The sequence below is a fragment of the Balaenoptera borealis genome, assembly GCF_965194805.1.
Source record: "Balaenoptera borealis genome assembly, chromosome: 1".
NCBI lineage: Eukaryota > Metazoa > Chordata > Mammalia > Artiodactyla > Balaenopteridae > Balaenoptera > Balaenoptera borealis.
Genome location: NC_138860.1, coordinates 44,930,971 through 44,953,099, shown reverse-complemented (window position 1 = coordinate 44,953,099; position 22,129 = coordinate 44,930,971). Strand labels below are relative to the sequence as shown.

General features: G+C 37.1%; 1 protein-coding gene across 6 annotated transcripts in view; it reads left to right on the top strand.

The window, feature by feature from the left end:
• The window catches only part of HMCN1 (hemicentin 1), a 510,534-nt gene that overhangs the window by 464,674 nt on the left and 23,731 nt on the right, over window positions 1-22,129 (top strand). For 5 of the 6 annotated variants that reach the window (XM_082401086.1, XM_082401085.1, XM_082401088.1 and 2 more), the window contains 5 exons: window positions 569-703; window positions 10,520-10,633; window positions 17,115-17,240; window positions 19,394-19,522; window positions 21,432-21,782. In XM_082401086.1, the coding sequence (XP_082257212.1) occupies window positions 569-703; window positions 10,520-10,633; window positions 17,115-17,240; window positions 19,394-19,522; window positions 21,432-21,782 (855 nt within the window). The remainder of the gene's footprint in view (window positions 1-568; window positions 704-10,519; window positions 10,634-17,114; window positions 17,241-19,393; window positions 19,523-21,431; window positions 21,783-22,129) is intronic. The other variant, XM_082401087.1, reaches the window with a different exon arrangement.

The following is a 22,129-nucleotide window of genomic DNA, read 5'->3' as shown; positions in this document are numbered from 1 at the left end:
AAGAAAAGCACACTTTTCTATCAGATTCTAGGTATGCTTCAAAGTTAGAACTTGTATAAGAGCCTAGTTGTATAATAAATTAAAAATGATGAAAAGAAGAAAGGATTTATCCCTCTATGCCCAAGGAGACCCCCTTCTAAATGCAAAAGAGAGAGAGAGCAGGGGCATAGGAGGGCATAGGAGTAACTTTTATGGAATGTCCAGTATGGATTGGGCACCTCATAAACATTATTTAATTTTCAAAGCAATGCTGAGAGGTGGATATTATTATCCTCATTTTACACATGAAAAAACTGAGATGTCAGAAAGGAGAAGTACCTTTTTTCAGCCACCTAATTTATAAGTGGTCTGTTGGATGGCTTGGTCTGTGAAGACATCACACTGTCCTGCTATGAGCTTGTCAGCTACTCAACCCACCTGAAATGACACACCCCCAAAATTCACCATTTTTGCTCTTGTATATTTCATTTCAAGTGTCATTCATTGCTTTTCTTATCCCTGTTTCACAACAGGTTCTTTGGTTGGTTTTCTTCAGTTCCCCCTAGTTGAATGACTCACTTTGTTGCAGATATTGATGAGTGTGCTTTGAGTGGACACACTTGCCATGCTGGTCAAGATTGTGACAATACCATTGGATCCTATCACTGTGTGGTCCGCTGTGGAATTGGCTTTCGAAGAACCAGTGATGGCCTGAGTTGTCAAGGTATACAAATGGAGGCCCTTGCTTTATCTTCATTGTATTACAAATTAAAACCCCTGCCTTTTGAATCACTTAAAGTAAACTCTCTTTAATAGATTGAGCTTCTTAGTAAAATGTTTAAATGTAATATGCCATGGCTATTTTAAGTATTTGTAACAAAGTGGTTTTGAATAAAACTTGCCTGTAATATTTGAGAGAAGAGATCATACAGCATGATCTTAATAGAATCTATTTAATAAAACTCCATTTCGTAAGACTATGAATATTTATTGCAGGACTTTTTTAATAGAACTTATTATTTTAGAGCAGTTTTAGATTCACAGCAAATTTGAGTAGAACATAAAGAGATTTTCCATATTCTCCCTGCCCCAACTCATGCATAGCCTCCCCTGCTACCAACATCCTGCACCAGACTGGTACATTTTTTTTTTTTTTTTACCAAGGATAAACCTACATTAACACATAATTACCACCCAAAGTCCATTGTTTACATTAGGATTCATTCCTGGTGTTGTATAGTCTATGGGTTTAAGACAAATGAATAACGTCATATATCCTCCATTATAGTATCATACACGATAGTTTCCTTGCCCTAAAAATCTTCTGTGTTCCACCTAGTCATCCTTTCCTCCCCCAACCTCCAGAAACCACTCATCTTTTTTTATATATATATATATATATATAAATTTATTTCTTTTTTGGCTGCACCAGGCTTTCTCTAGTTGCGGCAAGTGGAGGCTACCCTTTGTTGCAGTGCGGTGGCTTCTGTTTGTTTCAGAGCTTGGGCTCCAGGCACACAGGCTTCAGTAGTTGTAGCGCGCAGGCTCAGTAGTTGTGGCACACGGGCTTAGTTGCTCTGCGGCATGTGGGATCTTCCCGGACCAGGGCTTGCACCCGTGTCCCCTGCGCTGGCAGGTGGATTCTTAACAACTGAGCCACCAGGGAAGCCCCTCATCTTTTTATTGTCTCTCTAGCTTTACTTTTTCCAGAATGTCACGTAGTTGGAATGATGCAGTATGTAGCCTTTTCAGATTGGCTTCTTTCACTTAGTAATATACATTTAAGATTCTTCTATGTCTTTTCATGGCTTGATAGCTTATTTCTTTTTAGTGCTGAAAAATAACCCATTGTATGAATGTACCACAGTTTATATATCCATTCTACTGAAGGACATCATCTTGGCACTTACAAATTTTAGCAATTATGAATAAAGCTGCTATCAGGATTTTCCAGAGGAAGAAACAGTGGATACAAAGTGAAATTCTTATCAATAGTAGGAAGAATGAATGAATTATGGTACATCTATACCATGAACCACTATGCTGCCATTATAAAGAACGGAATGAAGCTCAACTGTTTGTTTGGCTTAGACAAACAGCCAACAACTGTTTGGCTTAGAATTTCCATGAGGCGTTGTTGAGTGAGAACACAAAGATATAAAAGAGTGTATGCAACTTGTGTAGAAAAGATTATGTGACTGGAAAACAAACAATAACCAAAGAAAAAGGAAATGGATTTATATATTTAAGGAGAGATATAGGTTTACATAAAAGAGATATGTTATTATTTATATTAGACTGTTAATGTAAGTTGGCTTTGGTGGACAAGGGGAGGACAAGGGAAGCCAAGTGAAAGAAGAAGAAAAAACTGCACTAAGAAAATCTTTTAGAAGCATATGATCACAGATCAGGGAGGAGACAAGATGGCAGAGTGGAAGGACTTGAGCTCACCTCCTCTCATGAAAACACCAAAATCATGACTAACTGCTGAAGAAACATCAACAAAAATGACCTACCAAAAGAGCCTACCAAAAAAAGATATTCTACATCCAAAGACAAAGAAGAAACCACAACAGGATGATAGAAGAGGTGCTTCCGTGATATAATCAAACCCCATACCCACTGAGTGGGTGACTCACAAACTGGAAAATAATTATATCACAAAGGTTCTCCCACAGGAGTGAGAGTTCTGAGCTCCCCATCAGGCTCCCCCGCCTGGGGGTCTGGCATTGGGAGGAGTAGCCCCCAGAACATTTGGCTTTGAAGGCCTTTGGGGCTTGAGTGCAGGAGCTCCACAGGACTGAGAGAAACAGAGATTCCACTCTTGAAGGGTGCACATAAGGTTTCACATGCACTGGTACCCAGGGCAAAGCAGTGACTACATAGGACCCTGAGCCAGACCTACCTGCAGGTCTTGGAGGATCTCCCAGGGAGGTGGGGGTCAGCTGTGGCTCACTGTGGGGGCAAGGACACTGGAGGCAAAGACCCCAGGGAATATTCATCAATGTGAGCTCTCCCAGAGGACTTGGCAGCAAGAACTGGCCCCACCTAACAGCCTGTAGGCTCCAGTGCTGGGACATCTCAGGCCAAACAACAAGCAAGACAGGAACACAGCCCCACCCATCAGCAGACAGGCTTCCTAAAGTCATCCTGAATCCACAGCCACCTTTAAACACACCCCTTGACATGGCCCTGCCCAGAGGGACAAGACCCAACTCCACCAACAATGGGCAGGCACCAGTCCCTCCCATTAGGAAGACTGCACAAGCCTCTGGACCAACCTCACCCACCAAGGAGCAGACACCAGAAGCAAGAAGAACTACAGTACTGAAGCCTGAAAAAAGGAGACCACAAACTCGGAAAGTTAGACAATGAGGTGGAAGAGAAATATATTCCAGACAAAGGAGCAAGATAAAACCCCAGAAGAACAACTAAGTGAAGTGGAGATAGGCAATCTGCCTGAAAAAGACTTCAGAGTAATGAGAGTAAAGATTATCCAAGATCTCAGAAAAACAATGGAGGCACAGACTGAGATACAAGAAATGTTTAGCAAAGAGCTAGAAGATTTAAAGAACAAACAGAGTTGAACAATACAATAACTGAAATGAAAAATACACTGGAAGGAATCAATAGCAGAATAAATGAGGCAGAAGAACGAATAAGTGAGCTGGAAGAGAGATGAGTGGAAATCACTGCTGCAGAACAGAATAAAGAAAAAAGAATGAAAAGAAATGAGGACAGTTTAAGAGACCTCTGGGACAACATTAAACACAGCAACATTGAGCTTCCCTGGTGGCGCAGGGGTTGAGAGTCTGCCTGCCAATACAGGGGACACGGGTTCGAGCCCTGGTCTGGGAAGATCCCACATACCGTGGAGCAACTAGGCCCATGAGCCACAGCTACTGAGCCTGCGCGTCTGGAGCTTGTGCTCCGCCACAAGAGAGGCCGCGACAGTGAGAGGCCCGTGCACTGTGACGAAGAGTGACCCCCGCTCGCCACAACTAAAGGAAGCCCTTGCATAGAAAACAAACACCCATCACAGCCATAAATAAATAAATAAATAAATAAATAAATAAATAAAAACACAACTCTGCCTATGCTATTCCCCTGCTGAAAAATCACCAATGAGATAAAGTTCAAGTTCCATAGCATGACACAAGAAGTCTTCCATGATTTAAAAAAAAAAACAAACAAACAACATTCACATTAAAGGGGTCACAGAAGGAGAAGAGAGAGAAAGGGCCTAGGAAAATATTTGAAGAAATAATAGCCAAAAACTTCCCTAACATGGGAAAGGAAACACTCACTCAAGTCCAGGAAGCACAGAGTCCCATACAAGATAAACCCAAGGAGGAACACACCAAGACACATATTAATCAACTTGACAAAAATTAAACACAAAGAGAAAATATTAAAAGTAACAAATAACATACACGGGAATCCCCATACAGTTATCAGCTGATGTTTTAGCAGAAACTCTGCAAGCCAGAAGGGAGTGGCACGATATATTTAAAGTGATGAAAGGGAAAAACCTACAGCCAAGAATACTCTACCCAGCAAGGCTCTTGTTCAGATTCAATGGAGAAATCAAAAGCTTTACAGACAAGCAAAAGTTAACAGAATTTAGCACCACCAAACCAGCTTTACAACAAATGCTAAAGGAACTTCTTTAGGCAGAAAAGAAAAGGCCACAACTAGAAACAAAAAATTATGAATAGGAAAGCTCACCAGTAAAGGCAAACATTCTGTAAAGGTAGCACATCATCTACACACAAATATGACATTAAAACCAGCAATCGTGGGGCTTCCCTGGTGGCGCAGTGGTTGAGAGTCTGCCTGCCAATGCAGGGGACACGGGTTCGAGCCCTGGTCTGGGAAGATCCCACGTGCCGCGGAGCAACTGGGCCCGTGAGCCACAGTTACTGAGCCTGCGCGTCTGGAGCCTGTGCTCCGCAACAAGAGAGGCCGCGATGGTGAGAGGCCCGCGCACCGCAATGAAGAGTGGCCCCCACTTGCCACAACTAGAGAAAGCCCTCGCAGAGAAACGAAGACCCAACACAGCCATAAATAAAATAAATAATAATTAAAAAAAAAAAAAAAAAAAAAAAAAAAAACCAGCAATCGTGAGGAGAATACAAATGCAGTACATTAGAAATGCATTTGAAATTCAGAGACCAGCAACTTAAAATAATCTTGTATATATATAGATTGCTATATCAAAACCTCATGGTAACCACAAACCAAAAAATCTACAATAGATACACACACAAAAAAGAAAAAGCAATCCAAACACAACTCTAAGATAGTCATCAAATCACAACAGAAGAGAACAAAAGAGAAATGAAGGAAAAGACATACAAAAACAAATCCAAAACAATTAACAAAATGGCAATAAGAACATTAATATTGATAATTACCTTAAATGTAACTGTATTAAGTGCTCCAACCAAAACACATAGATTGGCTTAATGGATACAAAAGCAAGACCCGTACATATGCTGTCTACAAGAGACCCACTTCAGACCTAGGAACACGTACAGACTGAAAGTGAGAGGCTGGAAAAAGACATTCCAGGCAAATAGAAGTCAAAAGAAAACTAGAGCAGCAATACTCATATCAGACAAAATAGACTTTAAAATACAGACTGTTATAAGAGACAAAGAAGGACACTACATAATGATCAAGGGATCAATACAAAAAGAAGATATAACAATTGTAAATATATATGCACCCAACATAGGAGCACCTCAATATGTAAGACAGATGCTAACAGCTATAAAAGGAGAAATCAACAGTAGCACAATAGTAGTGGGGGACTCTAACAGCCGCCTTGCCTCAATGGACAGATCATTCAGACAGAAAATCAATAAGGAAACACAGCCCTTAAATGACACATTAGACAAGACGGACTTAATATTTAAGCACTCCATCCAAAAGCAGCAGAATACACATTCTTTTCAAGTTCACATGGAACATACTCCACAATAGATCACATGCTGGGCCAGAAAGCAAACCTCAGTAAATTTAAGAAAACTGAAATTAAGCATCTTTTACAACCACAACGCTATGGGATTAGACATCAACTATAAGAAAAAAAACTGCAAAAAACAGAAACACCTGGAGGCTAGATAATATGTTACTAAACAACCAGTGGATCACTGAAGAAATCAAAGAGGAAATCAAAAAATACGTAGAGACAAATGAAAACAAAAACACAACAATCCAGCAACTTTGGGATGCAGCAAAAGCAGTTTACGAGTGAAGTTTATAGCAATACAATGTTACCTCAGGAAACAAAAATCTCAAATAAACAACCTAACCTTACACCTAAAGCATCTAGAAAAAGAAGAACAAACAAAAGCCAAAGTTAGTAAAAGGAAAGAAATCATAAAGATCAGAGCAGAAATACATGAAATAGAGATGAAGAAAACAATAGAAAAGATCAAAGAAACTAAAAGCTGGTTCTTTGAAAAGTTGAACAAAACTGATAAACCTTTAGACAGATTCATCAAGAAAAAAAAGGGAAAGGGCCCAAATCAATAAAATTAGAAATGAAAAAGGAGAAGTTACAATGGGCACCACAGAAATACAAAGGATCCTGAGAGACTACTACAAGCAACTATATGCCAATAAAATGGACAACCTACAAGAAACAGACACATTCATAGAAGGTACCATCTCCCAAGACTGAATCAGGAAGAAATATGAAATATGAACAGAACAATCCCAAGTACTGAAGTTGAAACTGTGATTTAAAAACTTCCAACAAACAGAAGTCCAGAACCAGACGGCTTCAGAAGCAAATTCTATCAAACATTTAGAGAAGAGTTAACACCTATCCTTTGGAAACTGTTTCAAAAAATTGCAGAGGAAGGAACACTCCCAAACTCATTCTACAAGGCCAGCATCACCCTGATACCAAAACCAGATAAAGATACTACAAAAAAAGAAAATTACAGGCCAATATCACTGATGTACATAGATGCAAAAATCCTCAACAAAACACTAGCAGACTGAATTCAACAATACATTAAAAGGATCATACACCACGATCAATTGGGATTTATCCCAGGGATACAAGGATTTTTCAGTATGCACAAATCAATCAGTATGATACACCACAGTAACAAATTGAAGAATAAAAGCCATATGATCATCTCCATAGATGCAGAAAAAATTTGACAAAATTCAACACCGCTTTATGATAAAAATGCTCCAGAAAGGGGGCATAGAGAGAACCTACCTCAACATAAAAAGGTCATATATGACAAACCCACAGCTAACATCATACGCAGTGGTGAAACTGAAAGCATTCCTCTAAGGTCAGGAACAAGACAAGGATGTCCACTCTCGCCACTTTTATCCAATATACTTTTAGAAGTCCTAGCCATGGCAATCAGAGAAGAAAAAGAAGTAAAAGGAATCCAAATTGGAAAAGGAAAAGTAAAACTGTTACTGTTTGCAGGTAACGTGATACTATACAGAGAAAATCCTAAAGATTTTGCTACCAGAAAACTACTAGAGCTCAATGAATTTGGTAAAGTTGCAGGATACAAAATTAATACACAGAAATCTGTTGCATTTCTATACACTAACAATGAAAGATCAGAAAAAGAAATTAAGGAAACAGTCTCATTTACCATCACATCAAAAAGAATTAAATACCTATGAATAAGCATACCTAAGGAGGCAAAAGACCTGTACTCTGAAAACTATAAAATGCTGATGAAAGAAATTGAAGATGGCACAAACAGGTGGAAAGATATACTGTGGTCTTGGATTGGAAGAATCAATACTGTCAAAATGACTATACTACTCAGAGCTCCCTACAGACTCAATGCAATCCCTATCAAATTACCAATGGCATTTTTCCCAGAAGTAGAGCAAAAAAAATTTTTTAATTTGTATGGAAACACAAAAGTCCCTGAATAGCCAAAGTAATCCTGAGAAAGAAAAACAGAGCTGGAAGAATCAGGCTCCCTAACTTCAAACTATACTACAAAGCTACAGTAATCAAAACAGTATAGTACTGGCACAAAAACAGAAATATGGGTCAATGGAACAGAATAGAAAGCCCAGAAATAAACCCACACAACCTATGGTCAATTAATCTATGACAAAGGAGGCAAGACTATGCAACGGAAAAAAGACAGTCTCTTCAATAAGTGGTGCTGGGAAAACTGGACAGCTACATGTAAAAGAATGAAATTAAAACATTCTCTAACACCATACACAAAAATGAACTCAAAATGGATTCAAGACCTATATGTAGGACCAGATACTATAAAACTCTTAAGAGGAAAACATAGGAAGAACACTCTTTGACATAGATTGCAGCAACATCCTTTTGGATCCACCTTCTAGAGTAATGAAAATAAAAGCAAAAATAAACAAATAGGACCTAATTAAACTTAAAAGTTTTGCACAGCAAAGGAAATCATAAACAAAATGAAAACGCAGCCCACAGAATGGGAGAAAATATTTGCAAAAAAAGTGACCGACAAGGGATAAACCTCAAAATATACAAACAGCTCATGCAGCTCAATATGAAAAAACAAACAACCTAATCAAAAAATGGGCAGAAGATCTAAATATACATTTCTCTAAAGAAGACATACAGATAGCCAAAAAGCACATGAAAAGATGCTAAATATCACTAATTATTAGAGTAATGCAAACCAAAACTCCAATGAGGTATCACCTCACGCCAGTCAGAATGGCCATCATTAAAAAGCCTACAAATAATAAATGCTAGAGACGATGTGGAGAAAAGGGAACCCTCCTACACTGTTGGTAGGAATGTAAACTGGTACAACCACTATGGAAAACAGTATGTATGGAGAAACCATACATATATCCAGAGAAAACCATACTTCGAAAAGATGCATGCACCCCCATGTTCATTGCAGCACTATTTACAATAGCCAAGATATGGAATGGCTAAATGTCCATTGACAGAGGAATGGATAAAGAAGATGTGGCACGTGTATACAATGGAATATTACTCAGCCATAAAAAAGAATGAAATAATGCCATTTGCAGCAACATGGATGGACCTAGAGATTATCATACTAAGTAAAGTAAGTCAAAGAGAAAGATAAATAGTATAGGATATCACTTATATGTGGAATCTAAAAAGATGATACAAATGAACTTATTTGCAGAACAAACAGACTCACAGACTTTGAAAACAAACTTATGGTTACCAAAGGGGGGGGAGGGATATATTAGGAGTTTGGTATTAATATATACACACTAATATATATAAAATAGGTAATTGACAAAGACCTACTGTATAGTACAGGGAACTCTACTCAGTATTCTGTAATAACCTATATGGGAAAAGAATCTGAAGAAGAATGGATATATGTATATGTGCAACTGAACCACTTGGCTGTACACCTGAAACTAACACAACATTGTAAATCAACTGTAGCCCAATATAAAATAAAAATTAAATTCAAAAAATATGTTATCACATTTGTGCATTTCTGTGACATGTACAGATTTTGAAAGATTAAATTAGAAGATCTGAAATAGAAAACAAGAACAAAATAAGACACTGGAAATCTCGAACTTGGGAATGTAAGATTAGAACATGAAGAGCCTATAATATGGTGAGATTGTTCTTTTGAGGGTTTGTAATAGAACAATAGAAAAGTGGCAGGAGCTTGAGGTGAGTAGAGACCTGAGAGAGGGATTTTGTTGGGGTAGGAAAGATTTGATTATGTCTACAGGGTTGTGGGAAAGATGACAGTAAGGAGAAGGGCGTTAAAAATACAGAAGAGGAGGGAATGATCAGTGGACCACAGTCATCGTGATGAGGAAGGAGGAGATGGGCTGCAGAGATCAAAAACTCAAATAGAGGAACTCTTCTTAAATGGAAGGAGTGGTCTCCCTTTTTCTGGAATGAAAGGAAAGAAAGGGGAGAAGTTACAAAATACAGGCAAGTGCACACAAATTTGGGGAATTCATGCCTGCAGGGTTTTTTTCCATTGCACTATGACCCAGATGGTGTTCAGGAAGATTAATTTGGCAGTGACTACAGATGAGGAGAAAAGCTAAAGTTGCTGCAGTCATTCGAGTGCAAGGTGATAAACACCCGCATCAGACTAATAGCAGCAAAAATTGGGAAGAAGGGTCAAATTGCAAAAGTTGTTGCAGAAGACTTAACTTTTTTATTATTATTATTATTTTTCTACCTTCAGTACTCCAGTCTGTCAGCAACATTCCAGGGCTAAAAGTTCCTAGAAACTGGAATGGGAGCCATATGGTAAATAAAATAGTTAAAGTAGAGAAGTATTGCATCAACATAGTTCTGAATCACTAGCAAACTTCTACCTTGGAGTAGTGTTGAAGAGAATAACCCTCTCCAGCAGTTAATTCTATCAATTATCTAGCAGATCCTTTGAGAACACTTCAATTGGATTCTTTTTAGGGAAGATCTTAAACATAATGATCACTAAAATATTTAACATTTGGGGTAAATTAAACCAAGTTTTCTAACAGCATGTAAAGCAAGTTTTGTTTTCTTTAACAGATATTAATGAATGTCAAGAATCCAGCCCCTGTCACCACCGCTGTTTCAATGCCATAGGAAGTTTTCACTGTGGATGTGAACCTGGGTATCACCTCAAAGGCAGAAAATGCGTGGGTAAGGAGAGGGCTATGAATTCAAAGCAGTGACATCTTTGTAACTTCTTTTTTTTTTTAATTTAATTTTATTTTTTTATACAGCAGGTTCTTATTAGTCATCAGTTTTATACACATCAGTGTATACATGTCAATCCCAATCTCCCACTTCATTACACCACCACCACCACGACCACCCCGCTGCTTTCCCCACTTGGTGGCCATACGTTTGTTCTCTACATCTGCATCTCTATTTCTGCCCTTCAGACTGGTTCATCTGTACCATTTTTCTAGGTTCCACATATATGTGTTAATATACGATATTTGTTTTTCTCTTTCTGATTTACTTCACTCTGTATGACAGTCTCTAGATCCATCCACGTCTCAACAAATGACAATTTCATTCCTTTTTATGGATGAGTAATATTCCATTCTTTATATATACCACAACTTCTTTATCCATTCGTCTGTAGATGGGCATTTAGGTTGCTTCCATGACCTGGCTATTGTAAATAGTGCTGCAATGAACATTGGAGTGCATGTGTCTTTTTGAATTATGGTTTTCTCTGGGTATATGCCCAGTAGTGGGATTGCTGGATCATATGGTAATTGTATTTTTAGTTTTTTAAGGAACCTCCATACTGTCCTCCATAGTGGCTGTATCAATTTACATTCCCACCAACAGTGCAAGAGGGTCCCCTTTTCTCCCCACCCTCTCCAGCATTTGTTGTTTGTAGATTTTCTGATGATGCCCATTCTAACTGGTGTGAGGTGATACCTCACTGTAGTTTTTTTTTTTTTTTTTTCTCACTGTAGTTTTGATTTGCATTTCTCTAATAATGAGTGAGGTTGAGCAGCTTTTCATGTGCTTCTTGGCCATATGTATGTCTTCTTTGGAGAAACGTCTATTTAGGTCTTCTGCCCATTTTTGGATTGGGTTGCTTGTTTTTTTAATACTGACTTGCATGAGCTGTTTATATATTTTGGAGATTAATCCTTTGTCCATTGATTTGTTTACAAATATTTTCTCCCATTCTGAAAGTTCTCTCTTCGTCTTGTTTATGGTTTCCTTTTCTGTGCAAAAGCTTTTAAGTTTCATAAGGTCCCATTTGTTTATTTTTGTTTTTATTTCCATTACTCTAGGAGGTGGATCAAAAAAAATCTTGCTGTGATTTATGTCAAAGAGTGTTCTTCCTATGTTTCCCTCTAAGAGTTTGATAGTGTCCAGTCTTACATGTAGGTCTCGAATCCATTTTGAGTTTATTTTTGTGTATGGTGTTAGGGAGTGTTCTAATTTCATTCTTTTACATGTAGCTGTCCAGTTTTCCCAGCACCACTTATTGAAGAGACTGTCTTTTCTCCATTGTATATCCTTGCCTCCTTTGTCATAGATTAGTTGACCATAGGTGCATGAGTTTATCTCTGGGCTTTCTATCTTGTTCCATTGATCTATATTTCTGTTTTTGTGCCAGTCCCATATTGTCTTCATTACTGTAGCTTTATACTATAGTCTGAAGTCATGGAGTCTGATTCCTCAAGCTCCATTTTTTGCCCTCAAGACTGCTTTGGCTATTCGCGGTCTTTTGTGTCTCCATACAAATTTTAACATATTTTGTTCTAGTTCTGTAAAAAATGCCATTGGTAATTTGATAGGGATTGCATTGAATCTGTAGATTGCTTTGGGTAATATACTCATTTTCACAATATTGATTCTTCCAATCCAAGAACATGGTATATCTCTCCATCTGTTGGTATCATCTTTAATTTCTTTCATCAGTGTCTTATAGTTTTCTGCATACAGGTCTTTTGTCTCCCTAGGTAGGTTTATTCCTAGGTATTTTATTGTTTTTGTTGCAATGGTAAATGGGAGTGTTTCCTTAATTTCTCTTTCAGATTTTTCATCATTAGTGTATAGGAATGTAAGAGATTTCTGTGTATTAATTTAGTATCCTGCAACTTTACCAAATTCATTGATTAGCTCTAGTAGTTTTCTGGTGGCATCCTTAGGATTCTCTATGTATAGTATCATGTCATCTGCAGACAGTGACAGTTTTACTTCTTCTTATCCAATATGTATTCCTTTTATTTCTTTTTCTTCTCTCATTGCCATGGCTAGGACTTCCAAAACTATGTTCAATAATAGTGGTGAGAGTGGACATCCTTGTCTTGTTCCTGATCTTAGAGGAAATGCTTTCAGTGTTTCACCATTGAGAACGATGTTGGCTGTGGGTTTGTCATATATGGCCTTTATTATGTTGAGGTAGGTTCCCTCTATGCCCACTCTGGAGAGTTTTTATCATAAATGGGTGTTGAATTTTGTCAAAAGCTTTTTCTGCATCTATTGAGATGATCATATGGTTTGTCTTCTTCAATTTGTTAATATGGTGTATCACATTGATTGCTTTGCATATATTGAAGAATCCTTGCATCCCTGGGATAAATCCCACTTGGTCATGGTGTATGATCCTTTTAATGTGTTGTTGGATTCTGTTTGCTAGTATTTTGTTGAGGAGTTTTGCATCCATATTCATCAGTGATATTGGTCTGTAATTTTCTTTTTTTGTATTATCTTTGTCTGGTTTTGGTATCAGGGTGATGGTGGCCTCATAGAATGAGTTTGGGAGTGTTCCTTCCTCTGCAAATTTTTGGAAGAGTTTGAGAAGGATGGGTGTTAGCTCTTCTCTAAATGTTTGATAGAATTCATCTGTGAAGCCATCTGGTCCTGGACTTTTGTTTGTTGGAAGATTTTTAATCACAATTTCAATTTCATTACTTGTCATTGTTCTGTTCATATTTTCTATTTCTTCCTGGTTCAGTCTTGGAAGGTTATACCTTTCTAAGAATTTGTCCATTTCTTCCAGGTTGTCCATTTTATTGGCATAGAGTTGCTTGTAGTAGTCTCTTAGGATGCTTTGTATTTCTGCAGTGTCTGTTGGAACTTCTCCTTTTTCATTTCTAATTTTATTGATTTGATTCCTGTCCCTCTTTTTCTTGATGAGTCTGGCTAATGGTTTATCAATTTTGTTTATCTTTTCAAAGAACCAGTTTTTAGTTTATTGATGTTTGTTATTGTTTTCTTTGTTTCTATTTCATTTATTTCTGCTCAGATCTTTATGATTTCTTTCCTTCTGCTGACTTTGGGTTTTATTTGTTCTTCTTTCTCTAGTTCCTTTAGGTGTAAGGTTAGATTGTTTATTTAAGATTTTTCTTGTTTCTTGAGGTAGGATTATGTAGCTATAAACTTACCTCTTAGAACTGCTTTTGCTGCATCCCATAGGTTTTGGATCGTCATGTTTTCATTGTCATTTGTCTCTAGGTATTTTATTATTTCTTCTTTGATTTCTTCAGTGATCTCTTGGTTATTTAGTAATGTATTGTTTAGCCTCCATGTGTTAGTGTTTTTTACGTTTTTTTCCTTGTAATTGATTCCTAGCGTTGTGGTCAGAAAAGATGTTTGATATGATTTCAATTTTCTTAAATTTACTGAAGCTTGGTTTGTGACCCAAGATGTGATCTATCCTGGAGAATGTTCCATGTGCACTTGAGAAGAAAGTGTAATCTGCTGTTTTTGGATGGAATGTCTTATAAATATCAATTAAATCTATCTGGTCTATTGTGTCATTTAAAGCTTCTGTTTCCTTATTTATTTTCATTTTGGATGATCTATCCATTGGTGTAAGTGAGGTGTTAAAGTCCCCCACTATTACTGTGTTACTGTCGATTTCCTCTTTTATAGCTGTTAGCAGTTGCCTTATGTATTGAGGTGCTCCTATGTTGGGTGTATATATATTTATAATTGTTATACGTTCTTCTTGGATTGATCCCTTGATCATTATGTAGTGTCCTTCCTTGTCTCTTGTAACATTCTTTATTTTAAAGTCTATTTTATCTGATATGAGTATTGCTACTCCAGCTTTCTTTTGATTTCCATTTGCATGGAATATCTTTTCCATCCCCTCACTTTCAGTCTGATTGTGTCCCTAAGTCTGAAGTGGGTCTTTTGTAGACAGCATATATATGCATCTTGTTTTTGCAGCCATTCAGCTAGCCTGTGTCTTTTGGTTGGAGCATTTAATCCATTCACATTTAAGGTAATTATCAATGTGTATGTTCATATTATCATTTTCTTACTTGTTTTGGGTTTGTTTTTGTAGATCCTTTTCTTCGCTTGTGTTTCCCACTTAGAGAAGTTCCTTTAGCATTTGTTGTTGAGCTGGTTTGGTGGTGCTGAATTCTCTTAGCTTTTGCTTGTCTGTAAACCTTTTGATTTCTCCATCGAATCTGAATGAGATCCTTGCGGGGTAGAGTAATCTTGGTTGTAGGTTCTTCCCTTTCATCACTTTAAGTATATCATGCCACTCCCTTCTGGCTTGTAGAGTTTCTGCTGAGAAATCAGCTGTTAACTTTATGGGAGTTCCCTTGTATATTATTTGTCATTTTTCCCTTGCTGCTTTCAATAATTTTCCTTTGTCTTTAATTTTTACCAATTTGATTACTATGTGTCTCAGAGTGTTTCTCCTTGGGTTTATCCTGTATGGGACTTGCTGCACTTCCTGGACTTGGGTGGCTATTTCCTTTCCCATGTTAGGGAAGTTTTCAACTATAATGTCTTCAAATATCTTCTCTGGTCCTTTCTCTCTCTCTTTTCCTTCTGGGACGCCTACAATGCAAATGTTGTTGCATTTAATGTTGTCCCAGAGGTCTCTTAGGCTATCTTCAATTCTTTTCATTCTTTTTTCTTTATTCTATTCCACAGCAGTGAATTCCACCATTCTGTCTTCCAGGTCACTTATCCGTTCTTCTGCCTCAGTTATTCTGCTATTGATTCCTTCTAGTGTAGTTTTCATTTCAGTTATTGTATTGTTCATCTCTGTTTGTTTGTTCTTTAATTCTTCTGGTCTTTGTTAAACATTTCTTGCATCTTCTCGATCTTTGCCTCCATTGTTTTTCCGAGGTCCTGGATCATCTTCACTATAAGTATTCTGAATTCTTTTTCTGGAAGGTTGCCTATCTCCACTTCATTTAGTTGTTTTTCTGGGGTTTTATCTTGTTCCTTTATCTGGTACATAGCCCTCTGCCTTTTCATCTTGTCTATCTTTCTGTGAATGTGGTTTTTGTTCCATAAGCTGCAGGATTGTAGTTCTTCTTGCTTCTGGTGGATGAGGCTATTAAGAGGCTTATGCAAGTTTCCTGATGGGAGGGACTGGTGGTGGGTAGAGCTGACTGTTGCTCTGGTGGGCAGAGCTCAGTAAAACTTTAATCTGCTTGACTGCTGATGGGTGGGGCTGGGTTCCCTCCCTGTTGGTTGTTTGGCCTGAGGCAACCGAACACTGGAGCCTACCTGGGCTCTTTGGTGGGGCTAATGGCAGCCTCTGGGAGGGCTCACACCAAGGAGTACTTCCCAGGACTTCTGCTGCCAGTGTCTTTGTCCCCACGGTGAGCCACAGCCACCCCCCACCTCTGCAGGAGACCCTCCAACACTAGCAGGTAGGTCTGGTTCAGTCTCCCCTGCGGTCACTGCTCCTTCCCCTGGGTCCCGATGCACACACTACTTTGTGTGTGCCCTCCAAGAGTGGAGTCTATGTTTCCCCCAGTTCTGTCGAAGTCCTGCAATCAAATCCCAGTAGCCTTCAAAGTCTGATTCTCTAGGAATTCCTCCTCTTGTTGCTGGACCCCCAGGTTGGGAATCCTGATGTGGGGCTCAGAACCTTCACTCCAGTGGGTGGACTTCTGTGGTATAAGTGTTCTCCAGTCTGTGAGTCACCCACCCAGCAGTTATGGGATTTGATTTTACTGTGATTGTGCCCCTCCTACCCACTCATTGTGGCTTCTCCTTTGTCTTTGGATGTGGGGTATCTTTTTTGGTGAGTTCCAATGTCTTCCTGTCGATGATTGTCCAGCAGCTAGTTGTGATTCTGGTGTTCTCACAAGAGGGAGTGATAGCATGTCCTTCTACTCCACCATCTTGGTTCCAATCTCCCTTTGTAACTTCTTAATGGTGCCTTATCTAATCCATGTGCCATGTTCTGGGCTGGACTGTAATACCACGCATCCTGTATGTGATCCATGCAAAAATGAAATGGAAGCAAATGCTATACATTACAGGTTTCATTTTCTAATTACATAACCATTTTTTTTAACATTTCCCCTATTACCAATTTTTTTCACAAAATCATAATTTATATGTATATATATATATATATATATATATATATACTTATATATAATGTATAAATATATAATTTTTCTTTTTCTAGGAGGAGGAAGTGGTTGGTATGGCTACCAGCTATGTGAAGTAATATTTTGTTTTTTATTTTTATCATAACGTTTTAAAATAAAGTATGTTACATAACTTGATTGATTTAAACACTTTAACCTTACACCATGATTATATAATCATCTATATTAGTTTATGATATCCTTAAAATCTGAACGTATAATTTTTATGTAAAGTCAGAAGAAATCACTTTCTCAATCTGCATTACCTTTGTCCTTTTATCAAGATGTAAATGAATGTAGACAGAATGTATGCAGACCAGATCAGCACTGCAAGAACACCCGCGGTGGCTATAAATGCATTGATCTTTGTCCAAACGGAATGACCAAGGCAGAAAACGGAACCTGCATTGGTGAGTGTCTGGCTATCTCAGTGACTGAGATTCATGTACCATCAACAAGCCAAATAAGGCATCCATTCTTAAAACTAATGATTAGAATAAATTTAATCTAACAAGGAAATATCTTTTTCTATAGGTTTTTACTCCCAACTTCTAGTATTGTTGAGCTCTTGGGTCCCAGGGTCATGGCTGTACCAGGAAATGAAAGCTCACCAGGGAGACATAGCCCATTTTGAGCTCCCATCAGTTACACAATTGGTTTATATAGTTTATCCACATACATTAATATTATGTCATATAATTTCTAATATGAAATTTAGCATATATACTAAGAATTTCATTGGAAGGGTTAAGAAAAAATTATGTTTGTAGAGATTTATTAAAAGTTCAAAATATAATTATTTTAAAACTAAATATTCTTTAAATGTCAAATCAATAACCAGGCAATAAAGTAAATTATATTTCTCCCTAAGTTTGTTCTTTGTGTGCCTATTCTGTACCAGTCTGCCATAGTTAGCAGAACTATGAACTGCACAATGTACAAAACTGAAACTGATAGCATTCCTGCTCTCATGTACTTACAATCAACTGGGATAGATTGGCCAACTCCACTCCCCTCACCAAAAGAAAAAAAAAAAACAACTATTATGCAAGTTGGGATGAAATATCATAAAAGAGGTACAAATAAAATTGTACCAGAGTACTCGAACGAATGATCATATCTAATAGGAGTGACTATCAGCAGTGTCATAGAAGTGATCACATTTAAATATAGTCTTTAATGGAATGTTAATAGATGGAGGTGGTAGAAAAAGGAAAGATAAATAGCCCTGTATGAGGGGGAAAGAGCTGGATTTAGAGAAAACATGTTAAAATTCATCCTCCCTTCTTGACAGCTATCTGACCTTGAACAAGTCTTAAGAGGACACAGAAATTTGAGTTTAAGTTTCTCATTTTAAAAAATGGGACATTTTAAGAATTTCATACTGAAGTATTTATTAATAAAGTTACAATCTGTCTTGGATTTGTTTCAAAATAATATAAGAGTGAGGGGAGGGTGTAGATATAAATGAGGGAGTATTGACCACTTGTTGATACTAGTTGAGGTAAATGGAAATTTAGTATACTTAAAGAAAAAAGTAAGGGGGGTGGACTATCAGATTTCAAAGACTCCTCAGCAATATGGATATAGGTAAATATTTTTCTTAATTCTTAAGAATAGTAGCCAACTCACAGCATCATATGCAGTTATGTGTAACTAAGTATTTTTAAGAATATTGATTCTGTAATTATGTATAAGATTAATTAGAAATGAGAGAAGCTGAAATATCAGATGTTTAAGAAGCTACAGCAAAAATATAGCTAAATGAGGAAATGGAAAATGGGGATATATGGGTTTGTTTGAAGGAAGTAGAATTACCCAATCTTGGAAACAGAATAGGTTTAAAGATAACTCTGAGGTTCACAGCCATGTTGACTGGGGATAAAAGAATACTGTTATTATAAATCAGGGAGTAGTGATAAGATACTGGAGACATGCTGAGTTTGAAGTACTAGTAAAACTTGGCGATGGAGATGAGCAGCCAGCAGCTAGAAATTTGGGACTGTGGATAAGTAGCAATGTGGAAATGTTGCTGTTAAGTCCACATCAGCAAGCTCGCTAGAGTCACTAATATAAATAGGATGGCCAAAAAAGGAGGGATATAGTGAAGGGGGGAAAGCTGAGAAGAAAACTCTTCCCATAGTAGGGAGCAAGAAGAGGAAAAGGGGCCCGTTAACAAGTGGCAGAGCTGGGACTTGAACCCAGGTTTTCTGACTCCAGGTCTCAACCACGTGGTGAGAAATGCAACGTTCTAAGCAATTAAAATGTTCATTTTAAATATAGTGACTTGCTGCATGGCACAGGGAGATCAGCTCAGTCCTTTGTGACCACCTGGAGGGGTGAGATAGGGAGGGTGGGAGGAAGATGCAAGAGGGAGGGGATATGGGGATATATGTATATGTATAGCTGATTCACTTTGTTATAAAGCAGAAACTAACACAACATTGTAAAGCAATTATACTCCAATAAAAAGATGTTAAAAATAAATAAATAAATAAATATAATGACTTTAGGTTTTGAAATAGGAAATGTTATTGCTTTTTATTGCCCTCCATGTCTCTAGATATTGATGAGTGTAGAGATGGGACCCATCAGTGCAGATATAACCAGATATGTGAGAATATGAGAGGCAGCTATCGTTGTGTATGTCCAAGAGGTTACCGGTCTCAAGGAATTGGAAGACCCTGTATGGGTAAGTTAACAGGAACTCTTATTGAGTAATAAAGGCTGGGTAACTATTTTACCAGCTTGGTTAGGACCACTCTATCCTCAAATACTTTTTGCTACAATTAGATTTGTAAGTTGGCTTAAGTAGTCCATTACATAAGTTGAATAACTTCTTAGAGACTTCATATTGAACTCAATTTACACTGACTTTCAAGTGATAATAATAACTACTTACGGAGTGCTTAGTATGCACTATACGTATCAAAGTGAGGCTGTGGTATAATTACCACGACAACTTAATTATGAAGATTAGCTCATTGATTATCTCTCTATGCATGTGATGTAAATGTTTGCATAGATACATTTTATTTGAATATGAAGTATATCTGTATGTACTATGAAGGTTTAGTTGTGAAGGATTAAAATGTGAACACACAATTTAAGTGAATTGATAATTATTACTTTATCTACCATATGTTTTGTGCATACTATATGCCATTCCCTGTGCTAAGAATCTCATTTAATTCTCCCAATTGCCTATTTGTTTCCATCTTAGTTATAGTTGAATGTAAAGTAAGGCAGGTAACGATAGTAGAAAATGTCTATAAGAAGGTAACCATATGCTTTTTTTAAATTAATACATTTACAATCAAGAAACTGACCTATAAAATTATATTTCACCTTAGAATATTTACATTTACATGCAGAAAAAAAATTGTGTGAGCTTTTAAATACTGGCCTTTGGTTTGCATGCTATTATATCAATACTTTTAAAATTGGATGCCTTGGTTGTCTATTTAATTCTTTATAGCAAATTCTTCCATAAAGACTTAGTTCTGTCTTTATGTAGTCCCTAGCATAGTACTTTGCACATAGAAAATGTTTAATGTAGTATCATTATTATGAATGCTTTTAAAATAAATACTTTTTAATAGCAGGACTATATATCATTTTAGTCTTCTATTTAGATATTGTAATTTGTATATAATTTAACATTTTGATCAGTCATTACAGTGACCTAGCAGAATGAAATGTGTTTATTTGTTCACTAATTTGACTTGAAGCTGAATGTCAGAAATTGGGCTGGGGGATAAGTCAGTGAAGAAGGTAGGGCCATTGCCTTAAAGAGATTTAAAATGTTAATTTTAACTTTTGCCTACTAAAATAATTTTTAAAGCACAATTTACTACTTTTATTCTACTTATTCATATTGTTTTCTTTCATGCCACTGTGGTAATGAATTAAAGAATTTGGTTTTGATCTCTGGTCTTTATTCACTTTTTCAATTTACAAGAAGAGTTAGGAGTACATACTCTGTTGACGTAGGAATAGAAAGAAAAATAACTTTAATTTTTGAACTTTGAGTTTATCTTAGGAAGAATGATTCTGTATCTTCATTTCCTTCTTTTTAATTTTTTTAAGAAAATGTGCTTGACCTGATTATTCATTAATAATTATTGATGCAAAAGAAACAAAGGAAAATAAAACTATTTGTAGGTGTACATTGTACATTCTTGCATCTGAAACTTGTAATTATATAAAAGATTAGAAGCACTAGTGATCAATATTGTAATTAAATACAAACTAGAGATCTGACTGCATTCTTCACCAACAAAATTAAGATCTATATGTTAGCTTTGAACTCTAGTTTTTCTGGATTCAAGACCACATTTTCCATTATGACCCTATATGATTCTACTGTACATGTGAAACAATCTTCAGGGAGAGTCATAGAATCTATATATTCATAGCTGAATGAAGAAAGCTTTTTCAAAAGTTCACAACAGCTGAGAAATTACTGTATTCCCTGCTTTGGAGGGTAACATAATGTCTTCAGTTTGTTTCACAGACTGATTCTTTATTCCTGTGTTTTCTGTGTGTATATGTGTGTATGTTTTTTTTTCTCTTTTTTATGTATCATGGCACACGAGCAGACATTAATGAATGTGAACAAGTGCCTAAGCCTTGTGCATATCAGTGCTCCAACACCCCCGGCAGCTTCAAGTGTATCTGTCCACCAGGACAACATTTATTAGGGGACGGGAAATCTTGCGCTGGATTGGAGAGGCTGCCAAATTATGGCACTCAGTACAATAGCTATAACCTTGCACGGTTCTCCCCCGTGAGAAACAACTATCAACCTCAACAGCATTACAGACAGTACTCACATCTCTACAGCTCCTACTCAGAGTATAGGAACAGCAGAACGTCTCTCTCCAAGACTAGAAGGACTATTAGAAAAACTTGCCCTGCAGGCTCTGAGGCGAGCCATGACACATGTGTAGGTAAATGTCAGCCATATTCCATTTCCTTTCTGTGGGCTCACTTCATGGACCAGAGTCTAAGCATATATACAGCACCTGTGAGAGTTTGGGTGTAGTGAACTACAGCTGATCTCAAATCTGGGATGACTCAAGTTTCAAGACATTTACTCTGGCACCTAAAACTATTACCAGTTTTATCAAATGATGTATTTACATGTGTACATTCTGATAATGTATTGTTTTGTATTGTCAGTTTCTCTTTTTTGATCACTCCTGAAAGTGTTACTAAATTTAATGCTATATAGAAATAAAATTCAGTGGCATCCAGAATATGCATCTTGCCACCATAATATAATACTATCAGATTA